This window comes from Pungitius pungitius, chromosome 5, assembly GCF_949316345.1.
Source record: "Pungitius pungitius chromosome 5, fPunPun2.1, whole genome shotgun sequence".
Classification (NCBI taxonomy): Eukaryota; Metazoa; Chordata; class Actinopteri; order Perciformes; family Gasterosteidae; genus Pungitius; species Pungitius pungitius.
The window spans coordinates 19,980,913-19,999,715 of NC_084904.1; the positions used below are offsets into that span (position 1 = coordinate 19,980,913).

General features: G+C 46.3%; 1 protein-coding gene across 1 annotated transcript in view; it reads left to right on the forward strand.

Moving 5' to 3' along the window:
* Positions 1-18,803, forward strand: part of si:dkey-215k6.1 (transmembrane protein 132B) — a 117,765-nt gene that overhangs the window by 72,953 nt on the left and 26,009 nt on the right. Inside the window, exon 4 of the mRNA XM_062562513.1 lies at positions 1,650-1,784. Coding sequence (XP_062418497.1) covers positions 1,650-1,784 — 135 coding nt within the window. The remainder of the gene's footprint in view (positions 1-1,649; positions 1,785-18,803) is intronic.

An 18,803-nucleotide genomic window follows, 5' to 3' on the forward strand; every position in this document is an offset into this window, starting at 1 on the left:
CAAATTCAGGGGCTGGTTGAGGAGGAGGACAGGGGGGGGGGGGGGGGGAGTGAGTGGAAGACAGGGGGGAGAAGAGGGAGAAACACACAAAGCAGAAGGATTGCTATGTTTTTAATATTATTATTTCATGTAACATTGAGCTGTTGCATTATGAAAGAGGAGGAGTGCCCAATTTTTCCACGCTGCGTTGCCGCACACACACACACACACACACACACACACACAAACACAGTGTTAGGTGCTTAGGGACACACTGTATATACACACACACACTAGACTCGAACAATGTGTACGCTTACTTACTTTGTTTTTCAGACATCGTTTTCCCCTCATTTTTTTTTTCTCGTTTCCCTCATCTTTAGAATAAACCAAGACGCGTTTGTTCGGAGTGAAACAGGAAAAACAAAGTGAGTTTTTCAAGTTTTCACCAGAGGCCTTTTCCCCCTTTTGCATCTCATTTGCGCACACAGGTGCTTGCAGAGAGCTTTCCGGGGGGGGTTTGGCCAGACATGAAGCAGAACAAGCCTAAGAAAGGAGAAAGGAGACAAAAAAGAGGATTGGCAGGGTTTCATCCCCCCCCCTTTCTGCGTGGAGAAGAGAAAGTTGCGCCTGTGTTGGTATCTGCTGTTGACGATTGTAACCGCATGAAGTGCGTCGACAAACTGAGGGGAGCGATAACTAGAGCGAAACACACCGGGACGGAATTAGAGAAAAGGGAGGAGGAAAAGAGGGAGACGGAGATAATGAAGCGATTAATTGTAGGATGCCTTGATATCGGAAGGGTGGAGGAGGGGCAGTGGTGGTGGGGGGGGGGGGGGTGGTGAAGGAAGGTACACAGAGGGAAGGAAGAGAGGGAGGGAGGGAAGGAAATCACAGAGGGACGCATGAAAGATCGAGGAAAGGCCTTAGGAGGACGTGAGGAGAGGAGATGAAAGAGGAGACCTGGCGGCGACCAGAGGACGATGCAGCAGGAGGACTAGAAACAAGGAGGACATCTGGACGGGGAGAAGAAGGGGAGGGGCGTGGCTCTTCCAACGGAAATCCAAGACAAACGTTGGCGTGGAGAAGAATTTAATGGAGAGAAAAGGCAGCAACGAGAGGCCTTAATCTAATTCAAGAGAGGCGAAATGAAAGAGGAGGCAGAGAGGATTAGGGATGCCACATTTGGGCGGGACATTTAGGAGGTTTAATGTGTTTGTGTGTACCCGAAGGAGAGGAAGATGAAGTGAACGCGAGGAAAGAAAGGAGCTTTTTAGGCATGAAAAAGGACAAGAAACGGCACAAAATGAACCGAACAGTTATATTGTACGAAATTGTCTGTTTTATTGTGGCTTTGTGAGAACTGGATCTCATCCCCAGCACAGCAAACATCCGATTGGTCCTCCGCGCAGCTCTTACTCAAACGTTAACTCTTCTTCTCCTGTCAATCCTTTTGTCTTCTTGCACCAAAAGGAACCGTGGGAGGCGGCCCCCCTGCTGGGTGAATCCATTTAAAACGGCTCCTCACACAAAGAGCACGCCACATAAAACAGGCGATTTTTCCTCCCGATGTGGTCGTGCGACCTTTTCACCTCTCGCCCTGTTCTCACTTTTCGTTGTGTTTCCCTCCTCCTCCAACCCCCCCCCCCCCCCCCCCCCCCCGTCTGCAGGGTGTGGTTCCAGTCGGGCATCAACTTCCTGGCTGTGAAACCCAGCAACCTGGTCGCGTGGGAGATCAAGCAGGAAATGGCGCCGGGATCGTTGGCGGTGATGTGCCAGAGAAGGGCGTCCTCCACACCCGAGAGGTAGGGCCGTGCCCCCCCCCACCGCGCTTTTGTTTCGTTTGCTTGAGATTCATACCAAACGTGTTAGGAGGGGGAAAAATAACCTTGCGAAGTTTGCATTGGATCCGAATCAAAGGGCCGACTTACGCTGTCGGTGTGAGTGGCTCGCGGCCTTGTTGAAGGTCTCAGGTTCCTCCCGTCGGGTTCCTTACTCTTTGTACTTGTCCGTGCAGTGAATATATGTCTCTGTGCTTATTCTGCACCAAGGAAAAGCATCTTAATTTCCGTCCGAGAGTGAAGGATTCTGCAGCCAACAACAGTAGTGTTTAGCTCCTGATTATTATTATTTCTTGTTTAAAGAACCAAACGCTAATGCTTTTGTTCTTATAGAGGGGTCAGTTTTTTATATTTCTGTCCATTTCGCTTCCAATTTTCCCTCAAACCACTAAATGTTTGACAATAAGACGACAACCATGAAGTCAACAGGATCGGTTTGTGGTAAAGGAACAGATATCACTTACCGTCCTCACCCTCCCCACCAGAAACCTCCGCTGATCGACGACACAAAAGCACAACAGCACAAAACGAGGCGGGGAACAAAATAAACAAAAAACCGAAAAAAAACCAAAGAGAGCGAAGTCCTCGGGCTTCCTCCTCTCACTCTGAGAAGTGAGTGGAGACCAAGAAACTGGCCTTCAGAAGTAGAAAGCAATTACCTTGTTGGCACCTGGAGAGAAAACACCGTCGGGAAAGAAAGGCCGAACGCGGAAGAAAGCGCTTTGCCTTGTAACGACGCCTCGTTTGCATATTCAAATGTTGTAGTGAGAGGTTTGCTCGTTTTTACGTTCACAGGCTGATTCGTTCTTTGAACATTATATTCCAAAAAAAAAAAAAAAAGTTCTTTTTGGTTACAGCTGTTGACAATTTTTGTAAATAAAGAAAAGGCCACTATTCCCTCTTTAAAAGCATGTGACTGTAACATGTCAACACAATTAAGTTAAACTGGGTTCCTTATTTGCATATTTAGACGCACATTTTGAGAAAACTTTATTTCTCTTTAACACTTTTCCGCAAACAACCGCGAGGAGTCCCCGTGGCAAAACTGCTCAGTGACGCTGGCACCCATGAGGAGGCCTCTGCATTCATACTGATATTAAGGAATGTCCAACCCGTGGAGGTGGCCCGCTCAGAGTAAGTTCTACGTGGACACACAGGGGGGCTGACGGGGAGCAGTGACCCGTCACGCTACGTTTTCCATTAACCTGGTAACTCGCCGCGCTCTGGTTCGGCCCGTTATGTTAGTGTGTGTGCGTGTGGATTTGCGCTTGTGGTTTGGGTCAGGAGGGTAAAAACCAACAACTGCAGAGTACATTTTTTGTTTTTTTCTCTCCAATGTGACAGTTTATCTGGATGAGACGGGGAAAAAAACGTTGTTTTGCTTGAAGAAGATAAAAATGGAGGTGGAAAAACAGACTGAGGGTAACTGGGAGGCAGAGAAGTCTTGATTCAAAGGGCACTAGAAGGACTGTGCAGACATAACACAATGCATGGGGATCAGGTAGTACATCAAATACTATTGATGGAGGAGATAGTACCCGTGGTACTTCCAGCTTCCAGCTCAAAGCAGTCCTACTCTGTGATGGACACGTGCGCAGCGGGGGCTGAGAAGTTAACGTTGACTCTTAACGTTCATTTTGCACACATCCATGTACTGTGATCTGATACTCTTCCACTCTGTGGCATGTGTCTGTCTGTGCGCGTGTGTCGGCGTCCGACAGGCAGCTGCAGAGCGGCTCGAACGGACGGCTTCTGACCCCGGCTGAGATCACATCGTCTTCTCTTTTTCTCTCGCTCTCTTTTCCGCCTCGTCTGTCTCTCCGTTTCATCTCTTCCTTCAACCTTGTGCCGGAGTGACTGAAGTGCGCACTTCACTGTCCCTCATCACCCCCCCCCCCCCCCATCTCTCTGCTGCTGCTCGAGGACAGCGCTGATGAATGACTTCCCTTTGCATGAAACTGTAATAGCAGGACCCGGGCGCAGTGAGCACCACTTAGCTCGCCGTTAGCCACGTCCAGCCTTGACGGATGGACGGCAGCGGCGACCCCAACCTGCCAATTGAGGGGGAATAAAAGTGATGACACAACAGCTTTAAACTTTCTCATTAAAGAGCAGGAGGGGGAAAGTTTTCCGTTCGGGATGTTTTTTAAAGACTTTGGAGCCTCCGGACAAGTACGTTGAAGTTAGTTTGGAGGGAATCATCACGTTGAGCCTTCAACTCAACTGGTCTGGCTCCGGGACCCACCATCAGCCCTTAATGACACCCACATCAAGGAACATTCTCAACTTCTCAAATTTATTCAATATCAAGATCACAAGCTGAATTTTATATTTTATATTCAGGATGTTTAATTATCCTAAAAACCCAATGTCTCCCCCATATCAGAATGGTTTGACCCAACCTGGCACACGCTGCTGAAAACATGTCCCTTCAAAATAAAATCACAAGAGGAATTTTTTTGTTATTTTTTATTTTCCCATTACAAACCAGTTGAGAATCACTGGTATATAGGATGATTCTAAGCCTATTTCCTTGAGCTCTGGCGGCGTGTCCACGTATGTTCGATTTTTTATTTTTTTGTTGCCCCGAGGGTGAAACTCATCAGGCCAAACACGTCGGGGTGAACACAGAGAGTGAAGCTTTAGGAACGGGATTACGGATTTTTGACGAGCTCACAAAGACGTGCAATGCGAGGCGCGCGTTGCACACTCTAGAACGTCCACATCCACCCACGCAAACGCACACTCTTTCAATCTTTTTGAAGGGACTCTGTGAACAAAAAAAAGGAGCCTGAAAAGATCAGTTCAAATATATATATATATATATATATATATACACATGTTTATTTAAATGCATGCATCGAAACAGGCCGGAACACACACACACTCGCACACACACACACTCACACACAGTGTATGCGGATCGTTGCCAGCGTGCAGCCGCCAGGATCGCAGGCTCTTTATCAGCGATTGCGTGGGCGGGGTGGCTAAATGAAAGAGCTGATCTGTATTAATCTCTAATGAGATATTACCGGTTGGAGTCGCGAATCAGCGACGTGCGTTTCTTCTGAATGAAGAAGGGCGGAATGGCTGCTTCCCTCTGACAGTGAGTCTTGTTTATTGGTTCCTGTGGCCCATTGTCGCTGCGTGACGTGACGTGATGCGATGGGACGCCATGCGCTGCTGGGTGTGTCACAGGCGCCAGTAATTAGAGCAGAAGCCCAGGATTGGCTGTGTGTGTGTGTGTTTTTTTGAATGCGTGTGTTCAGGATTGTGCGTTTCTAATGAGGTGGGTGCGTGTCTTACATACATAACACTTCAGTGGACGAGCATGCAGGATGACAGTTATATGAAGGGTGTAAATTACGCTCCCGTCATCCGGCTCAGCGGGGGGGACCTCAAGTCATTTTCCCATCAAAGATTTGATTAAAGATCATTTGTTTCTCTATTGATGGCGATTACGCTGTAATATACATTATTGGGGCGATCCTGATGTCACTTACTGTCACTACACAGCACCGTCACACTGTTGCTGACACTCAGTTACGCCCCCCTGCCCTCCTGCTGCTGCGTACCGGTGCCTCTCTGAAGTTGTTTTCTGACTTTTCGACGTGGTTCACATGTTCTTCTCACTGTGCGAGCTGTTTTACTGTTACGTTGCGTGTTCCTTGTTGGTCCCGTGGAGAAATGCGAGGGAGACGCGGCGCGGCTTGAGGGCGGCGGATGATCGCGAGGCGAGCCGTGCTCTACATCACGATCGCGGTTAGATCTATGGATTATCGCTAATGGGCCCCCGTTCGATGGCCCAACTGGGGTAATGCGCCGCCCACGTGCTATTCGTCTGTCTGACATTAGAGGTGTTTGTCTGTGAACGGTGGAACTGTGGACCCCACGGGGCCTGGTTATTGAAGCCTGGTTAGTTCATAGAGTTGAGTCTGAATGAGGCGTTCAGGTAACCAGGAATTCAAATACACACACTGTGTGTGTGTGTGTTTGTAGAGGATGGTGCCTTTGCCCTTTTTTTAAACAAACAAGTGGAACACACAAATAAAATGTCCAGACTTCCGTTGGCGGTGAAATAAAAAGATCTTTCAGTCTGTGATCGATTCTGTCGAGTCAATCTTCTTCTGCGTGTAACCTTCCAAACATTCTTGGATCCTTTTATCTTCTGAAGGATGCGCAAAACAAATCCCGCTCCAAACAGAAACACACACACACACACACACACACACACGTGTGAGGATTAAGAAGAATTAGAGCTAGTTTTAGTTCAAGCATCGACTGGCCCGGGGTTAAGTGTTTGGTTTTGGTCGTTTGCAAAGACAAAAAAAACCCAACTTAACGGGGAGCTTTTGTTTTTGAGTGCTTGTCGGTCTCCCCGGGATACACAAACTAATACGCACGCACGCACGCACACGCGTGTGGACGTGGGGCCAAGATGTCTGCAGTCTCTGTTGGGCAGACATGAGGATTAAAAACACAGCAGCAGGCAGGAGGGACAGGAAGAGAGAAGTTTCTCTGCCAACAGGAGGGAGAAAAAAATCCCATTTCTATACAACCAGAATGTGTGTGTGTGTGTGTGTGTGTGTGTGCGTGTGTGTGGTACAACTTTTCTCCTCATAAGGAAGCAAGGTCAATTTGTGTGTGTTCTTGTGTACGACACATTTCTCTGCCCCCATCACTCCAACCAAGGCCGAAGTACTTGACCTACTTTAACCCAAAGAGAAAAAGAAATTCCCCTGATGCCACACAGGTGTACACACACACACACACACACACACACACACACAGGTGGATGAATTGCTACACGAGTCTCTGCTTTCAATTTAGGTTTAAGTCTGATATGCAAAGATGTTTTAAGATTCAGGTTTGGTTTAAAAAGACGTAGTTGCTTTTTTTTGTCTTTAAGCTAAATGTTAAAATCGTCTCCCGTTAAAGGCACTTTTTTTTTTTTGCTTACGGCGTCGTCATTCATCCATTTAGAGCTTCATGGAGCAGCGCCGGTTCTGACCTTCCTCGGCCCATTAGTGCTTTCCGTCTGTTGCTGGTCCAATCCGTAACATTGGGTTCAGTTCTATAATTATGTTACTTTATGAGTGCGTCGGTGGCTTTTACAGCCTTTTATTGCACTTGTTATGGGGAATCAAATATTTTATGTGTCCGGCGCGCATTGGCTCGTGGGCTACACTTGGAATCGCTGAGTTCAGCATTTTTCTTTTCGTCATTTTGGATTTGAGTGGAAAACAACCGAATGCAACGAGTGGACTTAAATTCTCTGTATTTCGTATCTCAACAACTCGAGCTCTGGGTATAGATTTGTTCCCGAATGAGATCACGTGGATATTACAGATTGTACACATACCCACACAAACAAATGAGAAGGTCTGCGGGGGTCCTTTAACCAAAGCGCGCAGGAAATGACTCCGGCCGTGGTAATGGACGGTGTTTATGGTCCCTCCTTTCTTATTCTCTCTTCCCTCTTATTGTTCAATACGGAATTGAGGCCAAAAGTGTGTCGCGTGGTGCATTCATGTACACGGCACTCAGGCAACGCGTGTGTTTTAGATGCTTCATCGTATATATTGAAGCATCACCAATGCCCCCCCCCCCCCCCCCTTACTTTCCATCCTATTCTTTTTTTTCCTCATTTCCCATTTCCCCCTCTTTGCCCTGTCTCCGTAGATTGCTTGCAAATGGACTCATCTATTTTTTCGTTTTTTTTTTTTAAGGCTCAAGAATGTTCCGCTGGCAAAAGGAACATTTCAAGAACGCCATTCGCCACTTTTTTTTTTTTTTTTGTTGTCTCACATTTTGACCCTGAGGAATAATTTGGTCCCAAAACAATCATTTTACCTAGAGATGTAAAGTTTTACAAGCGATATCGTCGACCAGTTGGGAACAATTTGGATGGACTTCATGAAGAAGGAGGAGGAGGAGGAGGAGAGGAGGAGATACGGGAGGAAAGAAAGGCTTGGAACAAAAAGATGGAAAAAATGTTTGAGACAAGTAGAAAGAAAAGATGAGCTTTAAGGAGGCAGAATGGAAGAATGTACAAGACCAAGATCATTTATGTTTAAAGAAAAAACATATTCTAGATTAATCTTATTTGTTTAGTGTTTATTTGTTTAGTGCACAAACAATCTCTCTCTTTAGTAGTGATACTGCAGGCCAACCACAAGTGAAACGACCTTCTTAAACTAAGCCTGTCGTCCTGCAGGATAACGCTTTTGGGATCATGGATCGCCGGAAAAGAATTTGATTCGAGTCCTTGTAACTTCGACTGCGATCCATCAGCTTGTCTCCGAGGTGCGCCATCATTTCCCACCTCTGGATTTCGTGCCGTCATCCAATTAAGTGAGTTGACCCATGTGACGGTCCTCCCGAAAAAGAAAAAAAAAACACTCTTTACTGAGTTATTTGGCCGAAGATTAAATTCCACAGGCGCGAAGGTGAGAAGCGACACCTCTCCATGGGAAGGTCCCGTAGCTCTGCAAGTTGTGGGAAGTTTCATGAAAGCGGAGGAAAACACCAGCTGTCAATTACAGGGGGAAAAAAGGCCAAAATGATGTTACACTCGTCGGGAACAGAGGCAGCAATTTTCGTTCATTAGGTGCGGTTCGGCGAGCGTTCGGGCGCTCCGGCTCTCCATCATCGCCCCGAGCGATGACCCGGGCCGGCTAACGAGGCCTCGCAGATATGGACGGTCCTTTTGTGCGAGCGGCATACGCTCGGCATCATTCTGTCACTCGCTGGGACGACCCCGGCCACCTGAGTATGCAACGTGCCCACACACACACACGCGCACGCACACGCACACGCACACGCATGCTGGATTTATTGAATGGGCTGCGTGGGATCCCAGGGTTCACACACACACACACACTCGTGACTAAACGCACAAACTCCCGTCCAAACATGCACACTGTACTTTTCTGAATGTTTTATAGGCCATGCTTTAAATAACCTTCCCATCCCATTGGCTTGTCCTGCCCCCCCATCCTTCGTCTCTTCCCCCCCCCCCCCCTCCCACATGCCCCTGTTAGACCCCCCTGGGAGCGCGCACAGAGCGGGATGTGCGGCTAATTAAGGCGTCTTGCGTGGACCCCGGGTCCCTCTCCTTGGAGATGTACTGTCGTAGAGCGACTCCCTCGTGTGTGTGTGTGTGTGTGTGTGTTGGGGAAGAGGTGTCAATCGGTGGAGATATTTCCCGGCCCCCTATTTGTATTTCTCTCTGTTTGCTCTTTTCCTCCCCCCGGCGTCCCGCATGTCCCCCCCGTCTATTCCACCCCGAAAAACTTGTCCTCCTTCGTCTCTCTCACCTGAGCCCTCTCCTCCTTCCTCCTTTCTTTTGCCACTTTCCCAACCAGCTGCGTTGTCTCCTCCTGTCCTCCTGCCTCTGCCCTCCTGTACCCACCTCGGGCGCCAGGATCCCGGGGGTCTCACTGCTGCTGCTTAATTAATTCTTTACATTGTGTAAATCAAAAACCCAAGCTCGTGCCCTTGACTCGAGAGCTCCTCTCCACGAGCACCTCCCTCTCCCAGGAGGGGGTGGAAAGGATCTGCACTAAGAAGAAAAGGAAAAGTTCCTTTACTTTGTTGGATCGTGGGCCCAGAAGACTGTCTTTCAGTGGGCTGGGATGGAAGTATTGGGGAAAAGGGGGTTAAACCGGGACAAGAAGCCCGAAATCTGGAAATGTGTTCCTCAAGCCTTCCAGAAAATGCCAAAGACGGAACTTTGCCATTTTATTATACATAACAGCACATTATTAAACTAGATGTGACGGAGGGTTTATTAGATCTGAGAATGTCCATCGGAAACAGGCACCTTTTAAATAAAAAAATAAATACATTAACCCGTCTGTCAATCAAACTGAAGAAACCTCTTTTCCACAGAGAAAATGCTCTTTGCTTCCAGCCAAGAAAACGCTCTCCACTTCTGACAGATCACCACTGAACTCTTTGGGATTTTGCCGTTCTCAAACCGCCGTGAGCGGCGCCGTCTCGCACGCGCTGCCCGCATTCCCGTGACGGGGGCCGCCGGCTGCTCTCATCTCCTGCCCCGAGGCCTCGCGGACACGGACGCGGCTTCCTGAACCCTAACAGTGATCCCGCGTCCTACGCCATCCCCCCCATCCCCGTAGCCCCCTTTCAGCCACGACTCGAAGACACGAAAAGAATCCAGCAGCAGGAGGAGGAGGAGGAGGAGGAGGTTGGTGGGAAGGCGCGGGAGGGAGAAGCCAATTTTACATCCTTTTCTCTCATGGCTGTGGTGAATGCTGGTATTTTTAGCGGGGGGAGGAGAGGACGGTGAAGAAAGGAAACCTCCACGACTTTACCTTTCCAGGTCTGTTCCAAGCCGGCAAAGGAGAAGCCACGGAAGGGGGCTCCTTCTTTGGGTCTGGGTGGATGGAGGAGCATGACGGAGAATGCAAAGGAGAGAGAGGATAATTGTGGACTTGGGAGGGGGAGGGGAAAGGATACGAGATCAGATTAAAAGCTGCGTTTTAAAATCCCATTTTTCTAGTTTCTAGCATTTCATGGAATGTTTGAGGAGACGGCGTGCCAATCAAATGGCATCCCAGCTTGGCGGCACCGTGTCCCTCTGGGTTTCCTGTTGACTAACTCCGTGTTTCTGCTGGCGGTCTCATTACTTTAAAGGCTTCAGTGACACCATTTTTCTTCAAATAAACTTACTTTTCTACTGACGAAAATGCGTCACTTCCTGTGTGCCAACGGATTTTTACTTGGAAAAAGTTACCCTGTCCAATCTAGCCTGGTTTTATTTCCCTGATATCTAGGCCCATTACACCTTTACACAGGGGGGTCTCAGTACTTGGATCAATTACATCAATACTGAAATGATCACAAAAATGCAAGACCCATGTCAAAAATATAATATTCATTAAATATATAAAACCTATATATAGGGGAGAGCGGGGCATGTTGTCACACTTTTCACACTGTCTAACATTTACTGAGCACCATACAACACAATGGTATAAATGTCATACCAAATGGAAGAAGGAAGTCTTGGGCACATATGTTGTATTCATAACATTTTCATATCTTATCTAATTATAGAGTTGTATACTGTAGAATAGAGAGAGTGCACTTGAGACAACTTGCCCCATCGGGGGGGTATGTTGCAGAGGTGTGGACTCGAGTCATGTGACTTGGACTCGAGTCAGACTCGAGTCATGAATTTGATGACTTGAGACTCGACTCGACAAAACGTACAAAGACTTGCAACTCGACTTGGACTTGAATACCGATGACTCGTGACTTGACTTGGACTCGAGCCCTTTTGACTCGAGAAGACTTGCTACTTCCCATGAAAACTGGGGGAAAACATTTTCACACGGCCGCGCCGCTCTGTTTATCTGCATCTGTCAAAAAAATGTGCGCCACCTGTATGCAGAGAGCGCGCGCTGCCTGCACGACATCCAATCACTGCAGTCCATTTGACCGTATCAACGAGACAGCTCGTTCATGGTTACAAAAATCGGGATTTTTGAACCCGGATTCAGACTCCGATGGAAATCCTCGCCAACATTATGTCAACGTCCGTTTTAAAGTAGTGTAATGAGCTGAGTTAAAGTTATTAGTTAATCAGTTATGCAGATGTTGCATGTGTTCACGTTATGCTCCGTTACCAGCTGTAGTTACGCGAGACAACCCGAGTTTTGGGGGGCCGTGTATGCGGAAGTGTTCGTTCGGCGTGGTGACGGCCAACAGTGACCGAAGTTGAGTTGTTTTATATAAATAAATGCAGCGGAGTTGCAAGCCAGTCATCGCCTCCTTATTTACGCTGCAGCATTGGGGTGAGCGTTACAGTACTATAACACAGTCACAGTCCATCCACCATTACCCTTCCCTTCGTAGTCTAGGTCTGTGAGGCAGCGCACCATCACCCAGGGTTCCCCGTCCCCACTATAATAAAATGACTTGAATTGTCTCGAAAATAAAGTGGTACGACTTGTGACTCGACTTGAGACTTGTTGGCATTGACTTGTTACTCGACTTGGGACTTGCTTCGTCTTTGACTCGACTTGACTCGGGACTCGAGGGCAATGACTTGAGACTTGCTTGTGACTTGCATAACAGTGACTTGTTCCCACCTCTGGTATGTTGTCACAATAGATTATCTAAAAATGAGCACAACTACTTTATTGTGAATATAGATTTTTTTTATTTTATTGTATTTTATTTCAAACCAGAACTAGAAACATAAACTATTGTCCCTGGAGAATCTGGAAAAACAATTATTCAAATCCAAACAATGCACCACTTAACTTTGCTGGAGATAACTTGATTAACCTAACCTCTGAACAAACAGATTCCCTATATCTGACTAATCAGACTCATCTTCAGAGTCACAATTCTGGCACACATAAATTGCCTGGCCGGAGGTACAATCAGAATGGGCCCAATTGTTGCATTTAACACATTTCACCCAGGTCTCCTTTGGACGACTGTTAGAAAATGGCTCAACACAGATGAGGCAGAAGCACTCTTCTTCATCTGATGATGACTCTTGGTTTTTTCTTTTTTTTATCTGCCTTGTTCTTTGTAGGTCCAGATTTTGACTGCCCATGTTGCTTCCCTTTCTTTTGGAACAGCTTTTTGAGAGAGTGATCCTTATTCTTTTCTATTTCTAGTTGCTGCTTCACTGGCGTGTCAGTAAGAATTGCTGATTTGCGTCGTTTTCTTCCTTTGCTGGCTTAGGGTTAGGTTCCTTTGCTCCTTACTTCCTTCCTTCAAAAACATTATAGCAATTACAAATAAATTAGCCTAATATCACATTTTTTTGAGAATATTCAATGTGTTTATTTGTACAGGGGCAAATTGTCACATGTGACGACTTGCCCCAAAGTCAGTGAGACAACTTGCCCCAAAATGTGTGTTAATGTTGGCTACATCTCAAGGTTAGCTTAACATACCACTTTAGCTAAGGTATCAAAAGACTCAAAAATGTCTCCTCTATTTTGTGCAAAATCATTATTTTTAACATTCATATATATAACAATGTTGTATTGCATGAAATGGAAAGTGCAATTTTTTTACTTTTAAGCAGAAAAATAAGAAAATTGTGCTAACCTCAGATTAGAGTGACCTTGACCACATGTGAACTAGAAGTTGACTATAGAAGAAGAAGTCACACAAAGTGGCTATTTGATTTTTGAGATAGCCCCTCTAGTGTTGGAGTTATGACGAGTGTGACAACTTACCCGTGAGACAACATGCCCCGCTCTCCCCTACTTATATTATACTTCTATATAAACTATTTTATGGTTATATTTACGTGCTTAAAGTATTTCATTTTAGACGTTAGGTCATGTGTTTAATGCTTTATTTTTTACTTAACAAATAACAAAAAGGCTTTACTTAACCAGAAGCTCTTCATTAACAGAAACCTCCAAACTTTGTAACGTGAAAACAACGTTGCCCTCAACCTTAATCTTGAAATCCATAAGTCTCTCTCACTTACTTTTGCAGATTAAAAAGAAAAAGTATGTCATGAAGTGTTTTCAGCAGCTCTGCTGTAACCATGAGCAGTGAAAAGCAAATTGAAAGGGTTAAAGCACCCTGGATGTCTTTATATCAAGTAAATAGTGAGGAATTGTCCGTCTCTTTAAGGACAAACACCATCACTCCGTTTTGCAACAGCTTTGCAACTCAAAGTCAATCATTTTTCAGAACTTTTCATTTGGTCTTAAATGGGTTTCTTGACGCCGTGAACTTTAGCCCTCGATTCATATGAAAGCTGACGGGAAAATCAATACGCACATCATGTTTTGGAGAAAGTCGTGCCTTTCTCGTTCCTCTCTTCATTCCCTCCTCCCACTTTTCCACCATTTTGAGGCTCAAGCCCCCCCCCCCCCTCCCCCCTGTTCGCTGTCAGTAATGCGTCCCTCCTGTAAACGGGAGGTTGAAATGTGTTTCATCGCCTGTCTCCCCCCTCCCCCCCCCCCCCCCCAGTTATTCTCTCCCTCGCACATCGTGTTTTTTATTTCCCGTTTTCCAACCTTTTTTTTTTTAAATGTACTTCCCTTTTGTTTGTATGTGGCTCATTCCTCCTCCCCCGCCTCTCTCATTATCTATTTCCGTTTCAGCTCCTTAACAAGCTGCTTCCTGTCTGTCTGGCGTAGCTGTTGATTACCTAATTACCTTGCCTTTCACACACACACACACACACACACACACGTAAATACACACACCCTCTTTAACACAGAGAAAGAGATTGCCGGGGCCAAAGCCATTGTTGTTTATAATCAATCATAAACAGATTTATTCACTCAGCACTTTTCGAGTCTTTCCCGCCGCACTAAAGCAGGTGCCAACATTCACCCGTTCACACACTCTCATGCACGGATGCAAGGTGCCATCAGGAGCAGGACTCTTTAAAACTTTCTCTGCAGAATTGAACAATGAAACTTGAAACACACACTCGTGTGTGTGTGTGTGTGTGTGTGTGTGCGACTCTTTTACAACAAAATAAACCCTTCTGGCCATCGTTGCGCTAATTAATAGAGGGAGCGTTGACGTGTTTAAAGGACAAAGCCGCTCTGTGGAATGTATTTGTCGGTTGTGTTGGGCCTGGGAAATGATTATGTTCCTTTAATATGTTTAAGTTTAGCTCTTTGTCCCGTGTTCTCCATCTCCAAATAGTGCAGCTGCATGCATACTGTTTGAAGGAAAAGGGCTTTCACAAGGTTTATTGCACCTTTTGTTGTCACCGGGGCCGAAGCGGTAATGCCTGTTGTCTCCTCAACACCAAGAGCAGCGTCTGGGTCTGTCCCCCCGGCTTGTTTTGCTTAGAGAGTATTGTTTTATGGTTTCATTTATTCGCATGAACAAATGGCAAAGCCCCCCCCGCCCCCCCAAAAAAAAAAAAAAAAAATAGGATGTGCAATCTGCGCAGGGGGAAACATAAAAACCCCAATCGGTGCTGCAAAAACATTTCATCCCCGGAGGAGAAACAGAAGATAACAAGCGGGGAAATAGCATCAAGCAAACACAAGGGAGAATGGACAGACTGGATCTATAAATAGCAGGCGAGGACAATAAGGTATAGTCCTAGAGCTGGGGAAGTGTTAGAAGGATTGGAGAGCTGTGTTTTTTAGGTCTTCTTTAAGAGAAATGAAGGAAAAAGTGTGTGTGTGTGTGTGTGTGTGTGGTGCTATACACAAACTGGTTCCGTGGCATTTTTTAAGTTCACAAATGCTGGAGTGTAAGTGTACGTGTTAAGACAATTGTTTTTCGGATTGGATATTGACCCAGAGCCAGGCCGGTGACGCAGGTTTGTTGACGAGCCAGCAAAGTAAAATCCATTTCCCTCCTTCCCTCCGTCTCTCCGTCTCTCTTTCGCTTTTTCCTGCCTCCTTTTCAATCTCACTTCTCCACCCGCCGGCTAATTAAATCCAAAGGGTGCTGTTTTTTGGCACGAGCCCGGAGTACAGAGGTGCTTCTCGCCAAAGGAAGTGCAACATACAGCTGATGAAAGAGGTCAACTATTAGACGAAATCACAGCCTTTCACACTCTACCTCTCTGCCACTGTTGACTTTTTAAACACGTTTTTTCCCTCCCTGGTACTTGTGCTTTTTTTCCGCTCTCCCTCACTTTTTGTCTCCCTCTCATCGTTTCCGTGATTAACGGGTTCTGGTTCTGTGTGCCAGGATACCCATTAGCTGGGACACTTGCAAAGGCCTCTGCCCTCCTTTCAATTACACACACACACACACACACACACACACACACAAATCCATAGTTGGAGTTCGGTTTTCCAACAATAACCCCGCGGACATACTCGCACACTGGCGTTCCCGTACGCTTCCGCACACTCTCACAGCTACACACAGAGGCAGTAATGCCCTTGAGACTAATTATCAGTCAGGTGTGTCATCTTATATTTATTTGGGCCAGTGAGGTGTTAACAAGCATCCCGCTTCCTCTTTACTCCTATTTGCCATCTGTCTGCCTTTTTCATTCTCTGCTCACTTCCGTCACACCATTTTGCGCTCTCTTCTCTCTCTCTTCTCTCTCTCTCTCTCGCGCTCTCTGTCTTCTTCCTTCGTCTCCCAACATTGCTGAGGCAGGTATTTTTTTTTTTTTTAACGGGTTGTGTTCAGTGTCACATTGAGTGGGAAAAAAAGGCCCGAGACAAGGAGGTGAAAAAGAAGCGCTATGCTGCATTGAAATCAGCAAAAGCAAAGTTGTGGTGTAGACGACTGCTGCAAGTTTTATTCAAGGCGAATGGTCTCAGTGGCCTCACTGCAGTCTCAGTGATGTAATGCCAAACGTCGCTCGGACTACGACCTCCAGTCGGTAACCAATGTCACCAAAATTCCGATACAAACATAACTCACAGCGAATTCCTAAAAAGCAAAGCACTCCCAAGTCAAATTATGAGGGCAGCGCGACCACAGCGTAGCGCTTAGCGGCTAGCTTAGCTGCTAAGCTAGCTGTACTCTGTACTTCATCACCACTGCTGCACTCAAAACCAAATGGATTTTGTTTTGACCCATTGTTAAATATACTGAACACATTGTGTACAGCAGCTCGAAACCATCATTATATTTGCATGGATTGTAGAGGTTTGGTGAACCCGGTTCGAAGATAAGCCTTCATGCCTTCAGGGAATTTGTGTGTCCCTTTAGGTGACCTGTGTGTGTGTGTGTTTGTGTGTGTGTGACCCCAGCTAGCTGGCAAATGACCAAAGTGTGGCTGAAAATTTGCCCCCTAAGGCTAAGCATTTCTTCCGCTCTGATTAGCCCATTAGCATGTCCCAACAAATGGCATTTGGTGACATTTTCCGCTGGTTCATTGTCAATCGATGCTATGCTAAATAGAGGTAAGTGGCTGATAATGTGCTTTTAGAGAGGGCAGGGTGAGAGGTTGGGTTGGGTGTGTGGAGAGGAAACCAGAGGAAGTAAAGCGGGTTTTTTAACAAACAACCTGAGGGGAGAGGAAGGGGTCCATATGAACACAAACATACACACACACTCTGTATGAATATATCTATTTTTTCCAAAGACATATGTAATGCCCTTTTCTCATTACCAGTGAGCTTTGATGGTAATCTGGTAATTTACAATGACATTTTTTCCTAAAAGTTCCCGTGGCGTTATCAGGAACACCGTGACGTTCTTTCTTCTTGCCGTGTTTGAGGAGATAAAAAAAAACTTTACGGGAGGAAAAAAAAAACAAAAAAACAATGAGATCGCTGCTGTGACACAGTTGGAAGCCTCGGTGATGAAAACAGGATTTACGTTGATACTTTTAATCCGTCATGCCGATGTGTGTTAGGTTGCAATGCCCTCGAGCAAGGCACATGCCCCCGGATTAAACGCAAGTGAACCGTGCTGGTAATCTTCCTTTTCTCTTTCATTTTAACCCGTGCATATACAGAATGTGTGTGTGTGTGTGTGTGTGTTCTGGTAGAAATGCATGTCGCAGTAGATGACACACACACACACACACACACACACACACACACACGGAGTCAGACTTATGCACAAGCACGCACATGTTTCACCTTTGTACTTTGATTTAAAGGTTCATGGAAGATTTATCCGGCTACATTTTCTTTGTCTCACACACACACACACACACACACACACACTATCCAACCTTTGAAAGCTGCACTTAGAAGTTCATGGGAGATTAATTCCATTGCTTTTTTTTTTTTTTTTTGTCGCATACACCAGTGCTTCGTTTTGAACTTGCCTCTCTCCTTCTCTGTTGCCTTTCTACATCCAACGAACAAATACCAACGTTGACGATATTTGTGGATCAATGAAACGGATTCCCATTGGTCTCAGTCCCACTGAAACAAAAGGCTGTTTGTTGCTTAACAAGCAAATCAATCTGCAGCTGGTCCTTGATGGTGCCGTGATGTTTTTTTTTATTGTTTTAATCCCTGGGAATTCTTCATTCTCTATTTGTGGTCACAGTGTATGTTTCACCGCACAATATCGAATTTTCTGTGGTTTCGCCGATGCCTGATCACCACGTCGGCCTCTAGATGCCTCTGGATCTCCAAACGTTGTGAACAGCTCGGCGTTTTCTCTGGTGGGTTTCTTAAAAAGGCGTGAAATGGCTCGATCGTGGACCAATCGGCAGCGCTCAGCCCTCTGCTGGACGGCGACCGAGGGGAAGGAACGATGTAAAGGCCCTCCTTCCCGCTGGTGAAATATATTGGTAAAAAAAGGGTCTTGGGATGTATGACACACACAGACACACACAGATAATATACACCGGATGACTCCGACACTCATTCCTATTCGTGTCTGTTTCTATTCCTCTCTCTCTCTCTCTCTCTTTGAACCTCTTATTATCGCCTCCTTGCCGTCTCACTACAACCAAGTCCCTGTTTCTCTCCTTCGCCACCTCTTGGCTCTCATCTCCCTCTCCTCCCCTGTTCCTTACACACACACACACACACACACACACACACACACACACACAGATTTGCAAAGAGCTCTCTGTTCCTTCTCCTAATTTTCTCTTCTTCCCCCGTCTCTCCCGCCTCCCCCGCGCCGCGCTCATCCCCGCTCTGGCGTCTCTCTGCCTGTCCTCGTTTTTTTTTTTTTTTTTTTTTTTCCATCAGCAGCTAACGGCGCGCTGGACTCACCACTTAGGCTCAGCTGAAGTGTGTGCATTTGTTGATTCCATAATGAATAATGACTCTCACGGTCGCTAAGCGTCACGCCGCCGAGTCAGTTACGATGCCACTTATAGGTGCTCCAGATGAAAAGGCTTTTTTTTTCTTTTTTTTTTCTCAAAATAGATCCGATTGCTCCAAAAAACAATGCGCAGGTTCCAGGATCAGCTGTTCGATCCGCAGGTTCAGGAGGTTTACGTGCGGGTAGAAACGCTGTCACCCCCCCCCCCCCCCCCCCCCGCCCCCATAGAGAGCACACACTGCATTAACGCGCCAGGGTTTATTCTGGCTCCGTCAACAATTCGCCGAGAAAGAAGAA